Source organism: Cynara cardunculus (assembly GCF_001531365.2).
Source record: "Cynara cardunculus var. scolymus isolate 2C chromosome LG 11, CcrdV1, whole genome shotgun sequence".
Classification (NCBI taxonomy): Eukaryota; Viridiplantae; Streptophyta; class Magnoliopsida; order Asterales; family Asteraceae; genus Cynara; species Cynara cardunculus.
Window position 1 is genome coordinate 4,483,962 of NC_037538.1, and position 19,474 is coordinate 4,503,435.

The 19,474-nt window shown below is 32.7% G+C and overlaps 2 protein-coding genes across 2 annotated transcripts; both read left to right on the forward strand.

Moving 5' to 3' along the window:
* Positions 1-1,910: 1,910 nt before the first annotated feature.
* On the forward strand, positions 1,911-2,483 carry LOC112522281 (calcium load-activated calcium channel-like). Its single transcript, XM_025131402.1, has one exon. It carries the CDS (start codon positions 1,911-1,913, stop codon positions 2,481-2,483), a length of 573 nt encoding a protein of 190 aa, XP_024987170.1.
* Positions 2,484-6,907: 4,424 nt separating this feature from the next.
* On the forward strand, positions 6,908-16,298 carry LOC112521434 (DNA (cytosine-5)-methyltransferase 1-like). The gene is made up of 21 exons (XM_025130293.1): positions 6,908-7,117; positions 7,210-7,241; positions 7,993-8,092; positions 8,632-8,739; positions 8,846-8,965; positions 9,099-9,195; positions 9,387-9,601; positions 9,707-9,772; positions 9,850-10,092; positions 11,474-11,532; positions 11,630-11,696; positions 11,780-12,109; positions 12,177-12,245; positions 12,531-12,617; positions 12,714-12,801; positions 13,181-13,284; positions 14,207-14,311; positions 14,411-14,454; positions 14,536-14,605; positions 14,694-14,797; positions 15,894-16,298. Exons 1-21 carry the CDS (start codon positions 6,908-6,910, stop codon positions 16,063-16,065), a joined length of 2,490 nt encoding a protein of 829 aa, XP_024986061.1. The 3' UTR covers positions 16,066-16,298.
* The last annotated feature ends 3,176 nt before the right edge of the window (positions 16,299-19,474 follow it).

A 19,474-nucleotide genomic window follows, 5' to 3' on the forward strand; every position in this document is an offset into this window, starting at 1 on the left:
GAAGTAATTTATATTTGGTTTAATAATATAAATTTCTTATAAAAATAATAATTAATTATTTTGTTAGAACTTGATAATTATCCTAATTATATTTTATATTTTTTATAATTTAAAATAAGATTTTTATCCTCTATTTAATTATGTTTATCCTCAATTAGTTACACGAATTCAAACATGAAGCTTTAATAAGTTGTATTTATGCATAATTTACTTGTAAATTTGAATTTTAAGTAATATGTATCAATATATAATATTTTATGCATAAAATGGTTTTAATAATTTTTGTCAAATGTTTTATAGGGGGTGTTTGGGATTGCTTATTTGAAACAACTTATGTTTTTCTACAAAAGCACTTATCAACTTATTATAAGTCATAAGAGTTAACTTCTTTAAAAACTCTTTGTTACATGTTTGGCATCAGTATAAATTGTTTATCCAAACACTTAAAAGTGTTATTACCGGTGTCACAACAGAATAAGTCAATAAATTATTCTTATAAGTAATTCCAAACACCCCCATAATATAGTATAGATTTTATAATTTAAAGAATTTAAAAAATGTACTTATATAATTATTTTAAATTTAAAGATAAATTAGTCCATAAAACAAAGAGAAATTTATAAAAATAACCATTTTATAGAACTCTTTGCCATAAAATAACCGAGTTTTAGAGGTTTTGCGTATTTGACCACCCAGATCTCCCCAAAGGGCGATCCGTACTTTTTTTTGGGGAGATCCGTACATTTGAATTAAAAAAAAAAACTGTTCACCTCGAAGACTGGGTTTGACCTCGCCCTAGGGGGCGATCCATTTTTTGATTTTTTGAATTTTTTTTTTTGTATTTTTAATAAAACTGATACGCTATTTAAGTTTGTTTTTTTAACTTTTTTAGAATCAAAATTCATGGGTAAAGGTTTAAAAATAAACCAAAAAATTTTGAGTCTCCATAATTATAATGGTTTATTTTTAAACCTTTACCCATGAATATTGGTTCTAAAAAAATTAAAAAACACAACTTAAATGGCGTATCAGTTTTATAAAAAATACCATTTTATACAACTTTTTGCCACAAAATAATTGGGTTTTAGAGGTTTTACGGGTTTATATCTGATTTAAGAAACCCAAACCAAATAAAAAAAATTGCGTCTCCATAATTATAATGGTTTATTTTTAAACCTTTACCCATGAATTTTGGTTCTAAAAAAGTAAAAAAAACACAACTTAAATGGCGTATCAGTTTTATTAAAAATACCATTTTATACAACCTTTTGCTACAAAATAACCGGGTTTTAGAGGTTTTACGGGTTTATATCTGATATACAAAACCCAAAACAGATAACAATAATTTTTGCGTCTCCATAATTATAATGGTTTATTTTTAAACATTTACCTATGAATTTTGGTTCTAAAAAAGTTAAGAAACACAACTTAAATGGCTTATCAGTTTTATTAAAAAATACCAAAAAAATAAAATAATAATAATAAAAGGCTGGATCGCCCCTGGGGGCGATGGGACAACCTGGATCGCACCATAGGGCGAGGTCAAACCCAGTCTTCGAGGTGAACAATAATTTTCTTTTAAGATTTTTTTTTAAATTCAAATGTACGGATCTCCCCAAAAAAAAGTACGGATCACCCTTTGAGGAGATCTGGGTGGTCAAATACGCAAAACCTCTAAAACCCGATTATTTTATGACAAAATGTTGTATAAAATGATTATTTTTATAAATTTCCATAAAATAAAATAGAATAAATAGCAAAAATCTATTCTAACTTTTTGAAGAATCTTAACAACTTTGATTTTGTCGTTAGCAATAAATAAAGCGTCGCAGTCGAATTATAACACTTCCCCTTTTCATCCCCTGTATTTCTCCTCCGCATGCAACTGCCCCGCATATTCTTCGTCAACAATGGCAACATCTTTCTTCTCCACCTTCAAGTATTCCGATAGCCTAACCATCGCCGGAATCTCTTTCTTCACCGCCATTGTCTGCGAAGCGATTTCATGGCTCTTGATCTACCGCCGCACCTCTTACAAATCTCTCAAATCCACCATCGATAAAGCCTCTAAAAAACTCGAAACCATGAAAACCGATTCCACCGCTCTCAGGAAATCCAAAACGAAAAAGATCGATCGAGTCGAAACCTCACTCAAAGAGTCCAGCCGAGATTTATCTCTCTTCAAATTCAAATCCGGCGCCGTCGTTGCACTGATTCTCTTTGCTGTCTTTGGATTCCTGAATAGCTTGTACGAAGGGAAAGCGGTTGCAAAGCTGCCATTTATACCGTTAAGGATTGTTCAGAAGATGAGCCATAGAGGTTTACAGGGCGACGATCCGACGGATTGTTCAATGGCGTTTTTGTATTTCTTGTGTTCGATTAGTATCAGAACGAATTTGCAGAAATTTCTAGGGTTTTCGCCACCTCGCGGAGCCGCCGGCGCCGGTCCGTTTCCGGTTCCCGATGCATCCAAAACCAATTGATTTGCCTCGTTTAGTTGAGCCACTATAACCAAGTTCGATAGTAATAAGAGAACCCCTCAATTTTTTATTTTTTTTCAATTCATCCGGTTCAGTTTCCAGACACCTCGACTAATCTCAGTGTCTTACAGAACGCAACGAAATTCCCAATGGTCAAACCAGTTTTTTTTATATTAGATCGTGTTATTTAAAGAAAATAGGTTCGTTATCATTTATTTGAATTTATTTATTTTATTAGGCAAGCTTATAGTACATCAAAACGTATCATATGTAACAATTTATTAAGAGTTGTCACCCTCACTTATCAGGTAATACTCTATATCCTTATCATCGTTCTTACCGAGTAAGATTATTGGCCCTATCCGGTGAGGACAACTACCCAGTATGTACTTACCGGGTAAGCATTTAGTAAACGGCCCCTTGGTAGTGTTTCATATATACTCAAATTGATTTTGAATGTTTAATGTGTCGGTAGCAATTACAATGAGGTCAGTGAAAAAGAGTTGATCGTCTTACCTATGTTGGGCACCCGAGAAAAAGTGCCTCGATTCTTAGACAAATTTTGTGTGTTGTTTGGAGCGTCAATATTGATGAATGAACATTAGTTTTTGTTAATAGAGTTCGTAATCTTTGATCTATGTTTGATGGAACTCTATATATGGCGAACAGGGTTAAGGATTTCGATTTAATGTGTAGTCGATTAACGTTGGACAATTTTACAAGGTCTACAAAAGAGAAGAGGGTCGGAGATCAACAAGAGATCTTAAACAGTAAATAGTCAGTTCAATAATGCTATATATTGTTGGAGCGTGGATAATATATGAAATTGTGAATTATAAGCGTATTAGGTTAATACTTATGTGGACGTTGATTACTCCAATAATTGTACTTCTCATCCTCATGCTCTTTACCCACCGTTAATGTTTTTGTTGTGTTTTTTAGACCATTGATCCTTGCTTATGATCTCGTGCTAACTTTGCTCTGCCTGCTTTAAACCTCCCACCGCTCCCTCACAACATTGTTTAAACTCTCCGACCTTTTAAGAATACTTCTGTTTGATTGACGAGTTTTATTATGCTTTTAAAAACAGTCGTACATAAAATTCACCTAAATGGGTTATCTTAAAGGTCATAGTAATGAACCTATTAATTTATTCAGCACCTCTTATCTATAGCCATGTATGGTGATGATTTTGGCAAATAAATAATTACTCCGATAAAGGTAATGATTAAGACATTAAACTAACGATATTAAGCATAATTGACATTTTGTTCGCTGATAGTGCATTTTAATGGAGTTATTGATACAAGGAAAGGTGAAAGAAAGTAAGGTATACAAATTAATGGAATGTAATGGGCTACCGTCAAGTACCACCAACTACAACAAATTAATGGAACTTCATTAAGCACCGCCACTCAATAACTCATCGATTGACATTTGTGTATACATGTCTTTTAAACGTGCCTAAGCTTTTTCCATAACATCCCTCATTAAAACCAACGTCTATATAAAACCCCTTTCGAAACACTCCTCGTATGCCTCTCCCCTAAAAGAAAGCGTGTACGGGGAACATGAAAATTGCGTGAGGCTCCAACCAATGAATGTTTAAGTTTACCATAAACGGTACAATAGGTAGGAATGGCAACAGGTCGGATATTGTTATTCCCGTCCCCTAAACCGATAATGAATACCGTCCTTGTAAACGTCCCGATCCCCGTCGGGTCCCTACGGTTTTCCTGATTCCCGTTGGAGAACCCGTTAAGAGTAAAAATCATTTTTTCCCTGTTGGTTCCCCGGCAACCGTTGGTTATACCCGAAACCTGAACCGATCCGATAAAAATTACAATACGTTATTTTTCACAACTAAAAGTAATTACAATGTTTTTTTTTTAATATGTAAAGTCTAAATGTCTCAAACATAATTAAACCAATTATAAACAACATCTTATATTACTATATAAAGGTAGACAAAAATTTAAACATCAAACAACTAACATCACGGTTTCACGATTAGATAAAATAAACTAGATTTTTTTGTAAGCCTTATGTGGGATGTTGAAGTAAATTGAATAAAAGGTCTTTTATATTTTGATGTTAGTATTTTCTTTTAGTTATATATATACATGTATATATATTAAAATTAATATATATACACATACCGGCCGGGCCGGTGATCACCGTCCCCTATAAAATCCCCGAATATGTCATTGATCTCCAACCTGTCCCGAAAATTTATAGTTTTCGATTTTCACCATCAGTTTCGGTTTTTTTTTATCATCCTTAAAAAAACTATGGTTGTACCGGTATATGCAACAACCAATATATAAAGGTACATGAATGAACATAATTGCATGCAACAAGCATTGCACGAAATTTTATGAACGTATCAAATGCCATTATTTTCCAACCTATTGTTTGTTGATTTGTTTTTTATGGCGAAAATTACACCAAAATGAAACCAATTTTCACTTAATTTTTATTTTGGGAAATCAACTTTTAAAATCGTCATTTAAGAGTCTCTATCAAACTTTTTGTTTATTTAAATGTTTGATTGACCCGTTAATGCTGATATTATCCAGATTTTTTTGCCAACTAAGATATTTCACGTCATATTAATTGTTTATTTTAAAACTAATATTTCATGTCACATTTAAGATTGCAAAATAATTATAGAAAAATAACTAAAATTCGTTTTTTTTTTCAAAAAATAATGCAATAAAATCTATTTTTCATTTCAAATCTTGTTTTTTTTTTTTAAATTCAGATATCAAATTGAAGATTTAAAAAAAAAAATCCAAATTATCACAATAAAAGTTGTTTTTTACTAATGCAATAAAAAAATCAATTTAATAGAAAAAATTAATTGCTACAATAAAAAATAAATATTAAATATCACATTCAAGGTTTTTATATCTAACCAATACGTAACAATATTAAAGTTTAAATCAAATTTGGCAAATCAAACCAAAAGTTTGATAGAGACCCTTAAATTAACTGTTATTTGTTCAACAAATCAACCAGACCCTTAAATAAACAAAAAGTTTGATAGAGACTCCTAAATGAAGATTTTGAAAGTTGGTTCCATTTTGATGCAATTTTCCTTTTTTTATAACAAAATATCATATTTGTATCATTTGAGTATAATTCACGTCTAAAATAGAAGATAATTAGGGGATGTTTAAGATTGCTTATAAAAATAATTTATTGACGTATTTCGGTGTGACACCGATAATAAATACTTTTTAGTGTTTTGATAAATAACATATACCAATGTCAAACCGATAATAAGGAGTTTCTGAAAAAATTAAACCCTTATAACTTATGATATATTAACAAGTGTTTTTATAAAAAACATAAATTATTTTAAATAAGCAATCCCAAATATCCCCTTAATATTGAAAGCGGAGATAAGAGGGAAACAACAAAACCACGTGCTCTCCCTCACTTTTTTTAGTAGGGAAGAAAACGAACATAAAAGAGAAAATATTGTATATTTTTCTTTAATTTTTTTATCCCAAACATAAGAGACAATTTTTGAATCGCTAAAAATTGAATTTTGTTTGACAGAAAAAACTTGCCTCTTAAATCTTAATGATTTTAAAACCCCTTGAATGAGTTTATATCACGTGTATCCCTTAATCATTTAGCTCCATAATTTCATTGTAAACAATTACCAAACAATTATATTTCATTTTGCAGTATATCATGAGAATCTCTTAATCATTTTGTACCAAACCATTCAACAACTTCCAAACAACCCTTTAATATTATATACATATAATCATAAAAACTTAAATATTATATTAATATATATCATTTACAGAAGCAAACTTTATCAACTTCCAAACATAAAGGTAAACTTTAAAAACCTCTGTAATTTTTAGTATTGTAGAGGAGAATACCTTCATTTTTAGTGTATGATTGAAGTTTGTTTTTTTTAAATGTGCAATAAATCTACCATTTTTAGGTATACGATCTTAAATGAAATTTTAATTAAATCCATAACCTTCACCATAAGATTAAATTCATTTTTCCTTATACAGTCAAAAGGTCATGAATTTAATAAAAAAACTCAATTACGATCATTTACCTGAATAACTCCCATTTTTAGTGGTTGAGTTTCTTTCTCTTATCATTGAAACCCAATCATTTTAAAGTATATATTTATAAAAATGACATATTTTAATTCAAAAAATAAAAATTATTTTAGAAATAACAAAAAATAAATCAAAATTAATATTTTTGTTTCCAATTATTTTCCCTTACTCTTTTTTCCCAAAACGACTTTCCCGCTCCTTTGAAAACACAAAATACTTTCAAACAGTTCGCCAAAATTTCAAGCTTCTACTTTAACCTCCCGTAATTGCAACGTCATTCTCATCGCATCTCTAGCTACCATCATCATCATCTAGAGAGAAGAAGCTCAAATGGCGAAACGAGTAAAGAGAGATCTGAAGCAGTCTGAGGAAGCCATCGATTCATCTGTACCATCTTCTGATTCAAAATCATCGCCTCCATCAAAGAAATCCAAGACCTCTCCTGCCGCCGCCGCAGCTGATGATGACGCCCGATTTATCGGAAAGCCAGTTCCGGCTGATCAAGCTAGAGCAAAATGGCCTCATCGTTACGAATCCAAGGTGCATTTTTGGAGAATCACATTTTTATGGTTGCATTTGTATACTTATTTAACTACTAATGAGATGTAATGGTGTGCCATTGACGATTGCAGAACAAAGTGAAGGTTATAGCTTCTTCAAACGGGTGAGATTTTATCATTTTTGTGCTATTATCTGTGCGTATATCACTAAAAAAGCAGTGTAATGAGTTTTGTCTGTATATTAAACTTCTACTTGCGCTTTAGATGAATTGCACAACCAATAATCACGCAAAAGTGAGACCAAACCCAACCATAAATGCGGAATAAATTGGAGTCTATCAAAGTGTGTTACACAAAAATGAATGCAAATACACTAAAAAATGGAATGTAAGCCTAAACAAGAAAAGACAACATTGATATGTGGTTCTGATATTTTGCGTTCACACGGAAGGAACAGGATACTATTCACTATGCTACAGAAATTAAACTCCAATGGTTGATAAGGTTTTGCTATCAATTCTAAAAAGTGCTTACAGTTGTGAATTTTAATGTGTTTAGATGTGTCTAAATTGGGCGGAGGTAACGAGTATTATATGCATAAAGATAGTTATTCAGTTTTCCAAAATGATCATTCATTTTCACTCTTAAAATGTTCTTTCATTTCTATATAGAGTCATTCGTTTCCCCAACAAGCATAAATTAAGAAATGAGTTTTCTATCACTAAATGTTAATTTTCTATCACAAGACTCGTTATGGTTGGTGCATTCATTAATTTTCTGCGTAAGTAACATAATATCATATCATACATGCAGGTAAAGAGTTCACTTAATACTTAAAGTCAAATTTGACACTTATCTTGGAAATGTGCTTACTTTAGCTACGCGTTATTTATTAATTAATTTATATAATGGCAGTGAATTGGATGGCAAGGAGATCATTCAAGCTAAGTGTCACTATACCAAAGCTGTTGTTGATGGCATTGCTTTTGATCTTAACGATGATGCATTTGTCAAAGTGAGCCTCCTCTTTTCTCTCTATTTTTTCAATACTATTTGTAGCTTGTATGCAATTATATATTTTTATGCGAGTGTATAAAAAACCAATGCAGAAGTTTGTAAAAGTTCACACATTTCTTGAACGTGCAAAATGGTTATTTCAGTAAATCGATGTAGACTTGGAATAGATTACCCTTGTTTATCAGAGATTAGAAGCATTTTCAGAGAAATTTTGGGCTTTAGCACACTAATCTGAACACATGAATACTGGAAAACCTTTTTCTGCTTTATCTGGATTGAGCATAAAAATAAGACAGTTGTTGTGGAACAAATACAGAAGAAACCAAATAACTATATTGTTATAATGGAAATGTAATATCAGGTCAAAAAACTGGACTGTGAACTTAGATTGTTTACATCTTTAATCCTTCTTAATGATTGAGTTTTAAGTTCATTTTATTGTATTATGTCACAGGTGATTGATGGAAGAAATTTCAAGTTATGATCTTTTAGCTTGTTTCTTGACACTTATATTTCGTGTTTGCATGATTGTATCAGGCTGAAGAAGGGAAGCCAGATTTTATTGCCAGGATTGTGGAGATGTTTGAAACTGTTGATAGAGAATTGTATTGTTCAGCTCAATGGTTTTTTAGAGCAGAAGATACTGTGAGATACTTGCCAAGGGCTTGATATATGTCATATATTTTTTGTTTGTGATCTACAGTGAACGTTAGTTAGTGCAGACAAACTGTTACATATATTGTTTTTTCAGGTAATTAAAAGCCAAGCTCATCTTATTGACAAGAGACGAGTGTTTTATTCTGATATGAAAGATGACAATCCCCTAGATAGCATTGTGTCAAAAGTCAAAATTGTTCAACTTTCTCCAAATGTATGTATACCTCTTACCTACTTGTTATCATATTGCTTTTTCTACAGAAGTCTGTGTACGCATGAACTTCTATGTCTAGATAATGAACATCTTGGCTGTCAATGGTTTAATTCTAATTGACTTCTTATAACAGGTTGACTTGGCTGAAAAAGAGAAGGCACTCTCATCATTTGATCTTTACTATGATATGAAATATTCGATGCCAGTTACATTCACGACACTACACACAGGTCAATACCTTGACAACCAGCTACTTTATTTCATATCTCTATAAGACCACATATAGTACAGTTGTACACATAATATTTATATAATAGTGAAAATTGTTGTCTAGTTTACAGGTGAGACATTGGTATCTTCTATTAGGATTACATAGAAATTTACGTGCATCTGATTAAATTTAGTTTGCTTTGAGTTGCAGAAAAGAGCATCACAGAGAGCGATGAGTCATCAGTAATTTCAGGCGATGCTAGCTCAGATGGTGTAGTAGAGAAAAGCAATAAAAAAGCAAAATCAACTGAAGTTAAAGAATGTGTAGAGTCTCAGATGACGCTATTGGATTTGTATTCCGGTTGTGGTGCTATGTCTACTGGTCTTTGTCATGGCACAAATATGTCTGGTGTGAAACTTGTTACAGTAAGTTATCCAACCTGCATATGAAACTGATTCACTTTGTTTTTGTTTCTATGCTCATGCCAAATTCCATATAAATTTTCTGATATCTTCTTTTGAATGCTACAGAAATGGGCAGTTGACATCAATAAGCATGCATGTGAAAGTTTAAAGTTGAACCATACTGAAACTGAGGTTGACATTGAATTTATATTCTTCCCATGTCAATACTAAGTGACTCAAGGTGTTAAATATCACTTTTATTTATATAGGTGAGAAATGAAGCAGCTGAAGACTTTTTATCTTTGCTGAAAGAGTGGAAAAATCTTTGTAAAGAGTTCTGTTTGTTGGGGTCACAACATGCCGAAGATACAAGTATAAAATCTGAAGAATCAGATTCTCAGGAGAAAGAAGGCAATCCTGATCCTTCTGATGGTGAATTTGAAGTAGGAAAATTGCTAGCTGTTTGTTATGGTGATCCAAACAAAGTCAACAATAAAAAACTCCATTTCAAGGTATTCTACTTTCCGATAGTTGTGGAGGTAACCTTAGTCAAGGCTATATGCATGCTATATGGAAAGCCAGTCACTTTACATCATCAAATTTGATCAACAAGCCATCCATACATAGTTGTAATAGTTCTAAATCAACTCATGATTGTACAACATCATAGCATTGTAGGACCTTGTAGGTGAAGGCATGCCTACAAATACAGCTGACAGTAGCAATTGCAGAACACATTGAAGATTTTTGAAGTAAATAATGTTTATATACTGTAAATACACACACACACTCCAGTTTGGTGAGGTTTGAACCTTCTTGGCTCTACCGCTAACCACTAATCTGAGTACCACTGGGACAATCACCCTTTGGCAGGGACGTTCCAATCTTTTTGGAGGCCTTGCTACATCCTGAACTTTTGATTACATTGCATAAATGAGATAACAGAGAATATATGTTAAGAACAAAAATGGGCTAAACCTAAAACGGGTAACAATCTGAAACCTAAACCATTAATAATTTGAACCTAAAACCAAACTAATGGTTTAAACCTAAAATTTTTGGCTATAGTTTTATACAAGTCGATAAAAATGACCCTAAACACGTGTAAATTTGGGCCCCAAAATTTTGGGAGGCTTGTTCAAAATCTTACATTTAACATGCTATTGCTAAGGGACGGCCCCGCCCTTTAGTAGAATATATTGAACTTGTTAGTGACATTAGGTAAGTACTTTATTATTTCCTCATGGAATTACAATCTTGTAGTTGCCCCAAATGACAAATGACTGTATTGCTTTTAGTTTGAAGCCACCCTTTTCCTAGCTACCATATGTAATTTTTGGGTAAAGATTGGTGAGTGTTGAGTGCTAACTAGCTTGTTAGGTCTTGAGAGATTTACTGAACATTGAGATAGATTTGCAATATACCCCTAATAGACTATGAGGTTGAAAATGTCCTCTTAAAAAGAAGAGGGTAATGGAACATGCATAACTTTTCATGCGCAAAAAAGATATACATACAATATATGTGTATGACAAAAGAAGAGTTAGTGTCCATTAATAAAGTAATGCACAAGACTTTACAGTCTTTTTCAGATACATGGTGATTAGATGATGGCTTCTGTATTGGCAAACTATGTATAGCTAAACCAATCCATTTTTTGATAATGATTTGTTTTGTGGATGCTAACCATTACAGAGATCTGCCAATTCTCTTGCCTAAAGCTTCATATTAATTATGTTAATCTAAAATATGCATCAGTTTCTTAAAATTCTTATATGTTTTATCTTTTGATGAGATGTCACTTTGTATAGACTATTCATGCCAATTCTTTAGCTTATATCTTCGAAAACATTGGTATTGCCTTACATTTTCTTTTCATTTTGTGCCATATAGGTGCGATGGAAGGGCTATGGTCCTAGCTACGACACTTGGGAGCCGTTTGATGGTTTGAGGTCTCTAGCTTCAACCCCTTTGGTCTTCATGACATTTTGGTAGAGCACGACTCTCTTTCTAGAAAAGTACTTACATGAATGTATTCTCTTATAATAGCAATTGTACGGATGCTATGAAGGAATTTGTAAGCAGAGGATACCAATCAAGGATATTACCTCTTCCTGTAAGTTGTCTTCTCTTTCCATTTTCACTACGTTTATAGGATGTTCTCTTTATATGCTCAGTGCATTGTTTATATCTATCCAGGGTGATGTTGACTTCATTTGTGGAGGTCCTCCGTGTCAAGGAATCAGTGGTCACAATCGTTTTAGAAACTACACTGATCCTCTAAAAGATCCAAAGAATCATCAGCTTGTAGTTTACATGGATATCATCGAGTTTTTAAAACCAAAATTTGTTTTGATGGAGAATGTATGTGATATCGTCAAATTTGCGGATGGTATTTTGGGATATCATGCTGTAGGGCGTCTAGTTTCTATGAATTATCAGACACGCATGGGGATAATGGCTGCAGGATCATATGGAGTTCCTCAATGCCGATTGAGAGTTTTTCTTTGGGGTGCTCATACAAAAATGGCAAGTTTCTTTGAATATGCATACTGTTATTCCATATTATTTTTCTAACAGTTTTCTGAACCAACAGAATTTGCCTCAGTTCCCTTTGCCCACACATGAGGTTGTCGGGAAAGGAGTTGTTCCACTTGAATTCAAGGTGATAATAACTACATATATATCTACACACGTACATACATAGAGGGCATAATCAATTGAGAACCTCAAAAAGGTCGAGAACCAGTGAATCATGTTTTGTTTCACAAAAGATTCATATTGTGAAACAAATACACATCAAACAATATCTTAAATCTAAGCCTTCGATGAAGAAAAACATGTCCAACCTTTTTGTGATTCTCACTTGATCATCCCCTATATACCCTTCATAATCTTTGTAAATATGTGCTTATCAGTTGGTATTAAGCTATTCTTTGTTTGATGACAGGATTGTATTGTTGGGTCTGATAACGACAAGTCATACAAGTTAGAAAAGAGCATATTACTTGGGGATGCTATTTCAGACTTGCCTGAGGTATGCTAATTACTTCAAGGTCATGCCATTGATAATAATCTTGAAAAGATTTGGACATATTACATTTCCGTTGATATTTATTTAATTTCACTTTAGGTTACAAACAACAATGGCAAAGATGAAATGGAGTATGCAGGGGCCCCACGCACAAGTTTTCAGAAATACATCAGAATGAGAAAACAAGGTGGATTTAGCAATAAATTTCTGGATTCAATAGCTTCTGTGCCTGTTCTTATGTTTGATTTTGGTTGCTTATTTCTAACTCATGTTTTCAAAATTTGGCAACCATCTTTATTGTTTTCAACTTCTTTTCTACTTTAAAATGATTATCTTATGTTCTTTTTCTGCAAATTTAATCTGTATCTCTTTTTACACGCTGAGCATTAGCTTAGGGGTCTTCATGGAAACAGCCTCTCTACTCTTTGAGTGGAGGTCTGGTCTGCGTACATCTCACCCTTCTTGGACCCCAATTTTGGGTGGGATCTATTGGGTTTGTTTTATTTATTTTTGGATTCAATAATTTGTTTCAGCTAAAAACCATAACTAAGCTTTATTTTAAACAGCTGTGGCGAAAGATGCATCAAAAAGAAAGATGCTTTATGATCATAGGCCGCTGGAACTGAATGAGGATGATTATGCTCGGGTTTGCCAAATTCCAAAAATAAAGGTTTCATTCTTATGATCTTATCACATTAATAACATGTGAATACAATTGTGCTTGCGATAAATTTTCATATTTCATCCAACCCATCTGACCCATCAAATTTCAGCAGACTAAAGTTGGGCTATCTTAACCACTGGTTCACTTTTTCAACACCTGCCTTTTTATGCAAACTAACATCATTCTTGTGAAAATGGCATAAAAAACATGATGCAAGATGAAGAATTTTGAACCAATTATGGTCAAATTGCAAACACTTGGTATCATAGTTCCATTTCATTTTCTCTTTGGTCATTGGATTTTAGACTGTTACTAAACCATTATATTTTTCAAAATTGATTGCATATCTTTTTCATGATAAAGAAATTGAAGTTAAATGGTTTTATAATGATTTGTTGAAATTAAATGGTTCTTGTAATGGTTTTTGCAAGTTAAATGACTTTATAACAGATATCAAAAGTTGAATAGTTTCAGTAGGAGCAATTTGCATCAAATGGAACATACTTTGATTTGACTTTTACTTTGGGAACCAACTTTCAAAACTTGTTATTTGAAGGACTTGGTTACCGAATTTTCATGTATCAAAATAGGAACTAAGTTGAAGTTTGTTCCATTCCCCAAAAGGAGAAGTTTGAAAAAGAAGTTGGAAGAAAAAATTTAAAGTTGTTTTCAACTTTAAGTTTATTTGTGTGCAAGTAATTGAAGTTGTTTCTTGGTTTCTATGTAGGTGTGCATGTTATGCACATGTGCATACTGTCTAGATGGATAGTTACCTGGGTGTTTCTCACTTTTTCACTTTTTTGTGATTTTCCCCTTAACCTGACTACGCATACGTGTGTTTTTGCTCTTGCTGTAATGATAACAGGTTTTTTTTTTCTTTTCATTTTCTTGAAGTGATAATAACCATGAGGTAATAATTCATATGCAGGGAGCAAACTTTAGAAATTTACCAGGGGTGATGGTTGGTAAGAACAACAAAGTAGAATGGGACCCTTCAGTTGAAAGAGTCATGCTACCTTCAGGAAAACCTTTGGTAGCAATTAAACATCAAATCTTTGTGTTTATTCCAAAACAAATTTCTTATTTCCAATACCTTCTTATGTTTCTCTAATGACAACAACCAATGATACAGGTTCCCAATTACGCCATGACATTTGTTCGTGGAACTTCAAGAAAGTATGTGTTTTTTTTGCATTTGCATATATGATACTATGCTTGATCTTGGTTGCTAAAGTTACTAAAATAACTAAAATGCAGACCGTTTGGGCGCTTGAGCATGGATGATATCGTCACAACTGTAGTAGGTAGAGCCGAGCCACACAATCAGGTCTCTAATCTTTTACCCCATCATGGCTACCAAATCGAATCAAGAAACAGAATGTCAAGTTTTTGTATGTTTCTATCTTTTTTTATAGGTGCTGCTTCATCCTAACCAGGATAGAGTACTTACTATTCGTGAAAATGCACGTCTACAAGGGTTTCCCGATCACTATAAACTTTCTGGGCCTGTTAAGGAAAGGTAATGATATCATTTTATTAGAGTGAAGAATAGTAACTATCCAAATCCTGGGTAATGATTTCTATTGAATGATTGTGACTTTCTGTTGCACACCACTGGTCCTTTGGATAAATGAATTTAGATGAGTTTCCAATTATGAGCATGGCGTTCTAATTTTCTTTAGCTCCATGATCTTCATCTGGTTTAAAACAGATTACTCCTGTAAAAATGTGGAAATACACTAGAGGGTCTTTTTGCAAAACAGCATTTGGAGGTCATTAAGCTAAATATAGCCTTGCATGGACCAGACACTATTCTTGCAAGAATGCCAAAGTACTATAATTTGGGTAAAAAGTTGATTATCTGTAACTCCAACCACCTCTACATGGTACCTGCCCTCCAAGACACCAATTTGAGGGGACATTTTTTTTGTGAGGACATGTCTTGGATTTGGACAAAATTATCCAGCCCATTTGTTAATTAAGCTACATGCCGAAGGCCAAAGTACTATAATAATACAAATGTCAGTAGTTTTGCTCTTTTTCTAACAAATTACCTTGCAAAATGCTTTGTGTGTGTTTTTTTCTCATTAAAACTCATTAGATTTTTTATGCAAAAAAAACTTGAAACAGCTCTCTACCCCTTGGGTACATTTTACTCTCTTGACCTATAACATTGCTAAATATAGTTTATTTTTTTAATACTTGTGCTCATGGTTTTAAAATGTGTATGACAACCACAAGTGTGGTGATTGATTGGTTTGAGCTTGGTTCCAAATGTCAAAAGTACTAGGAGGTCGTAGGTTCAAATCCAAAAGGAGGAATAAAAATCCCCTTGTGGCCACGGAGGTTCAAATGCGGTGACTCCGGGATATCTGCAAAGCAGGTGGTCGCCTTTGGATTATTTGGCTCGCATAACGGGTTGGATATCCAGGTTAATAAAAAAATGCTTATGATAGATAAGGTATCTAGTCCCTTATAAGACAACTTCTGTTCTCCACCCCAACTTATGTCGGATCTCACAAGACCCTACCTCAGTGTGTGATTTATTAGGTCCGTTTAGTTTAGTATTAGAAAACCTGAATTATACAATCTTATTATTTGGAATTTGATTTCAGGTACTTGCAGATTGGAAATGCAGTTTCATTTTCTGTGTCAACTGCATTGGGGTATACATTAGCCAAGGCAGTCCAAGGGGTCTGCACCAGTAAACCATTAACACTCCCCATCAAATTCCCTGATTGTCTTGGACAATCTACTGTAAAACAAGCTCCTCAAGAGTCTGAATGATAACAAGCTAATTAATATTTCGCGACTTTTAAGTCGTTGAACCGTGTAACATGAAAGAAAGTTTACGGGCCGACGAGTTCGGATTCTGATGAAGAGAGCTTTGTTGCACTTGGTTCACATATTGATTGTGTGATATTTGTTAGAGTGTAATTTAACATTTGATTCTTATGTCATTGTTTAGTAGGTTTAATCAATCGAAAAATGAGTTTGGAGTAAGGTTTAGTTTGCTGGCTCTGTAACATTTGAATAAACACAAGCTACTTTTTTGATGTATTCTTTTTCTAATGATAACTGATTTTACGGTTGGACTTGGTATGGTGCTGATTATGTATTATTATTATTATATACCAATCAGTTATAATGATACATAATTTTATAAGATGTACCAATTACATATATTTGATATTAATTTAATTGATATTATTTTTTTAGTTACTACATGTTAGTACTGGTTTTGTATTAATTTCAAGTTTATATATGAAAATTTATAGTTTTGTTCAAATATTGAGGGACATTTTTAGTTTGTAGGTTAGACATGTCAGAGTTAAGGATTTTTTAGTTGGAGAAAATAGAATTTGTAAATATTCAAACAAAAACATTAAATTTACAATTTTTAATAGGGAAAAGTCCAAAAAATTCAATCAATTTTACTGTTTGTAATTATTAAGTTTTTAAAATAAATAAGTCATTGGACTTTCTGAAACCTATTAAATAAATCTCTAAACTTGTGAGTATTTATTTAAATAAATCGTTGAAAATCTGTGAAATAAATTCTTGCATTTATAAAATCATTAGTAATTCTGAAATTTACAAAAGTTGTACCTGAAACATAAATAAATACATATATAAAAGTTGGCCACAATATATAAAAGTAACATCAAAATATACAAAAACTTGCGTCAAAATACTAAAAGTTGCACCAAAATATACTACAAGTAGCACAAAAAAGGGAAAGCAAAGACACAATATGACGAAATCGTTGACTAATTCAAAACAAATCAAAACTGACATGAGAAATCAAACAAGACTTAAACATCTAAGTGATGAACCGAACTTGATAAATCAAACCACATGACCTGTAATGGTAGTGACGACAGGCTAGGCTGAGAGCGGTGGCGTGACAACAGTACGTGGTGTAAGGCGATGGGATTGAAATGACAGTGTAAGGGAAGCATATGGAATGGGGCGAATGATTCACGTTTAAAATAATTTTTAGAGTTTTTTAAGTTGTAGTTGCTTGTTATACATGTTGCAAGTTACATTTTTAAGTAATAATGATATATTTATTATATTTTGAAAAGTTTAAAGATTTATTTAACATGTTTTGAAATGTCCAAGGACTTAATCATTTCAAACATTAATATCCATCGAGTTTCTTTGAACTTTCCCCCTTTTTAATATTCAATACATCATAAAAATACAAAAAACAATAAATAATTAAATAAGTCGGTACCATGATAGCACTGTGATATGAGATTTTCCAATACCGTGTGTACCAAGTTTTCATATTTGGTATGGTACTAGCAACCAATTGCAATTGACATACAATTGATACACATGTTGGCTTGTTTGTTTTGATACAATATTACCACCCTTAATTGGTTTAACGCTAATTAATGATTTTTTTTATTAACCATTTCTCTAATTTTATAGTTAACTAACAATCTATCACAATCATTCCATCAAAATTTATAGTTATTTTCTTTTATTTACTGTATATAAATATTATATACTTAAAAAAAAATTGGTATGAAAAATTAGACCCAGATTATGTTAAATACTTTTTTTAGTTTGACATTCATATTTTTTTTATCGGTTCTTTTAACTAGGTTTTTCCACCATGTAAAACTTTTTAAATCTTTATACGAAGATTCATAGTTCAGTTGGTAAAGGATTGAGATGACTTTGTCTAAATAGAAGATAGGTCCTGAGTTTGATCTCGGACCCCTCATTAGCCTCAACCGTTGAATGAGCCAAAAGTACCCTCTTACATTGATGTCCTTAGAGATGCATTCCATATGAGGCCAGTTAAGATTGTCGGTAATCAACTTTTTACCCGAAAAAATTAATATGATTGTTTATTTGATATAATTTGATTGGCTCTAATTTTGAATTTTTTTTAATATATCAATATGAAGCTTCACATTTAAATCTCTATATGCAACATCAAAAACTTCATTATTTATCAATTTACAAAAATAGCTTCACATATAAAACATATATGGGAATAAGAAGTAATTCCATAACCCTTTTTTTTTTTTTTGACAAGTTTGTGGGTATGTGGTTTTTGCATTTCGTTCAATAGGGGGAAGCAAATTCAAGGAATAGATAGTGTCAACGGTACGACATACAGTGCTGCCTACACGGAAATTGTTATGATGATGATAAAATGGAGCTATGTTATCGCTTTTTACCTGCTCAACCAAAGTCGGAGAGAAGGCTTGGATAGGGTAATGGGTTGAGAATATGGAGAACCTTTCTGAACATATGTCTCCGCATGTTCCCTGTCTAATCTGAAAGATTCAGCAACTTCGAGTTGACCACGAATTCGGTTTGAGATACTAAGCCAAAGAAGTAACCCTAAAGTGTTGCGAAAGACTACGATGAGAAGCAAAATGTACCGGATTTTTTTAGCACGTACAACCATCAAACTAGAAACCTACGAAGTTTGATGTGAAATTTCATATGAAGTTACACAACTTCATCATTACAACATCACAAGTTTTTTATAGCTTCTAACATTCAAAACAAAAAGAAGTCTTTTAAAGCTTCAAAAACTTTTATTTTATATTATTTAATATAAAAACCTCATATTTTACCAATTTTTTTTATTAACCTGGACATTCAACCCGTTATGCGAGCCAACTAATCCTAGGACGACCACTTGCTTTGCAGATAGCCTGGAGTCATCACATTTGAACCTCCGTGACCACAAGGAGATTTTTATTCCTCATTGGATTTGAACCTGAGACCTCCTACTATATTTGATCTTTGGATCACTTTTTTTAAAAATTAAAAATAAATTAGTGTTGTATTAAACATTTTATCTTCACCTACTTAATTTTCATTTACAATACAACTTCATATGTAAAAGCTCCCTTTCTCTAAAGGGGCGCACACTCACGAAGTCACTTCTTGAGCGGGGATTCTTTTTGAAAAGGGGAGTGAAGGGTGGGGAAGGTCCGGAAAGCCCTCACTTTATTGAACATAACATAACATAAGTGGTTGATGGCGGTTTTGCGTCACAATGTTATGGGGGCTAAGCTTGTCATAATGTACTGGTAATTCGTTCGCTCCAAACACTACTTGCTTGGAATTTATCCTTCTCCAATTATAGCCCCCCTTGGGATGTAAAATATATCTCTTCTTACCATCCCTACTAGCAGCATAATCAAAATCCCGAAACCAA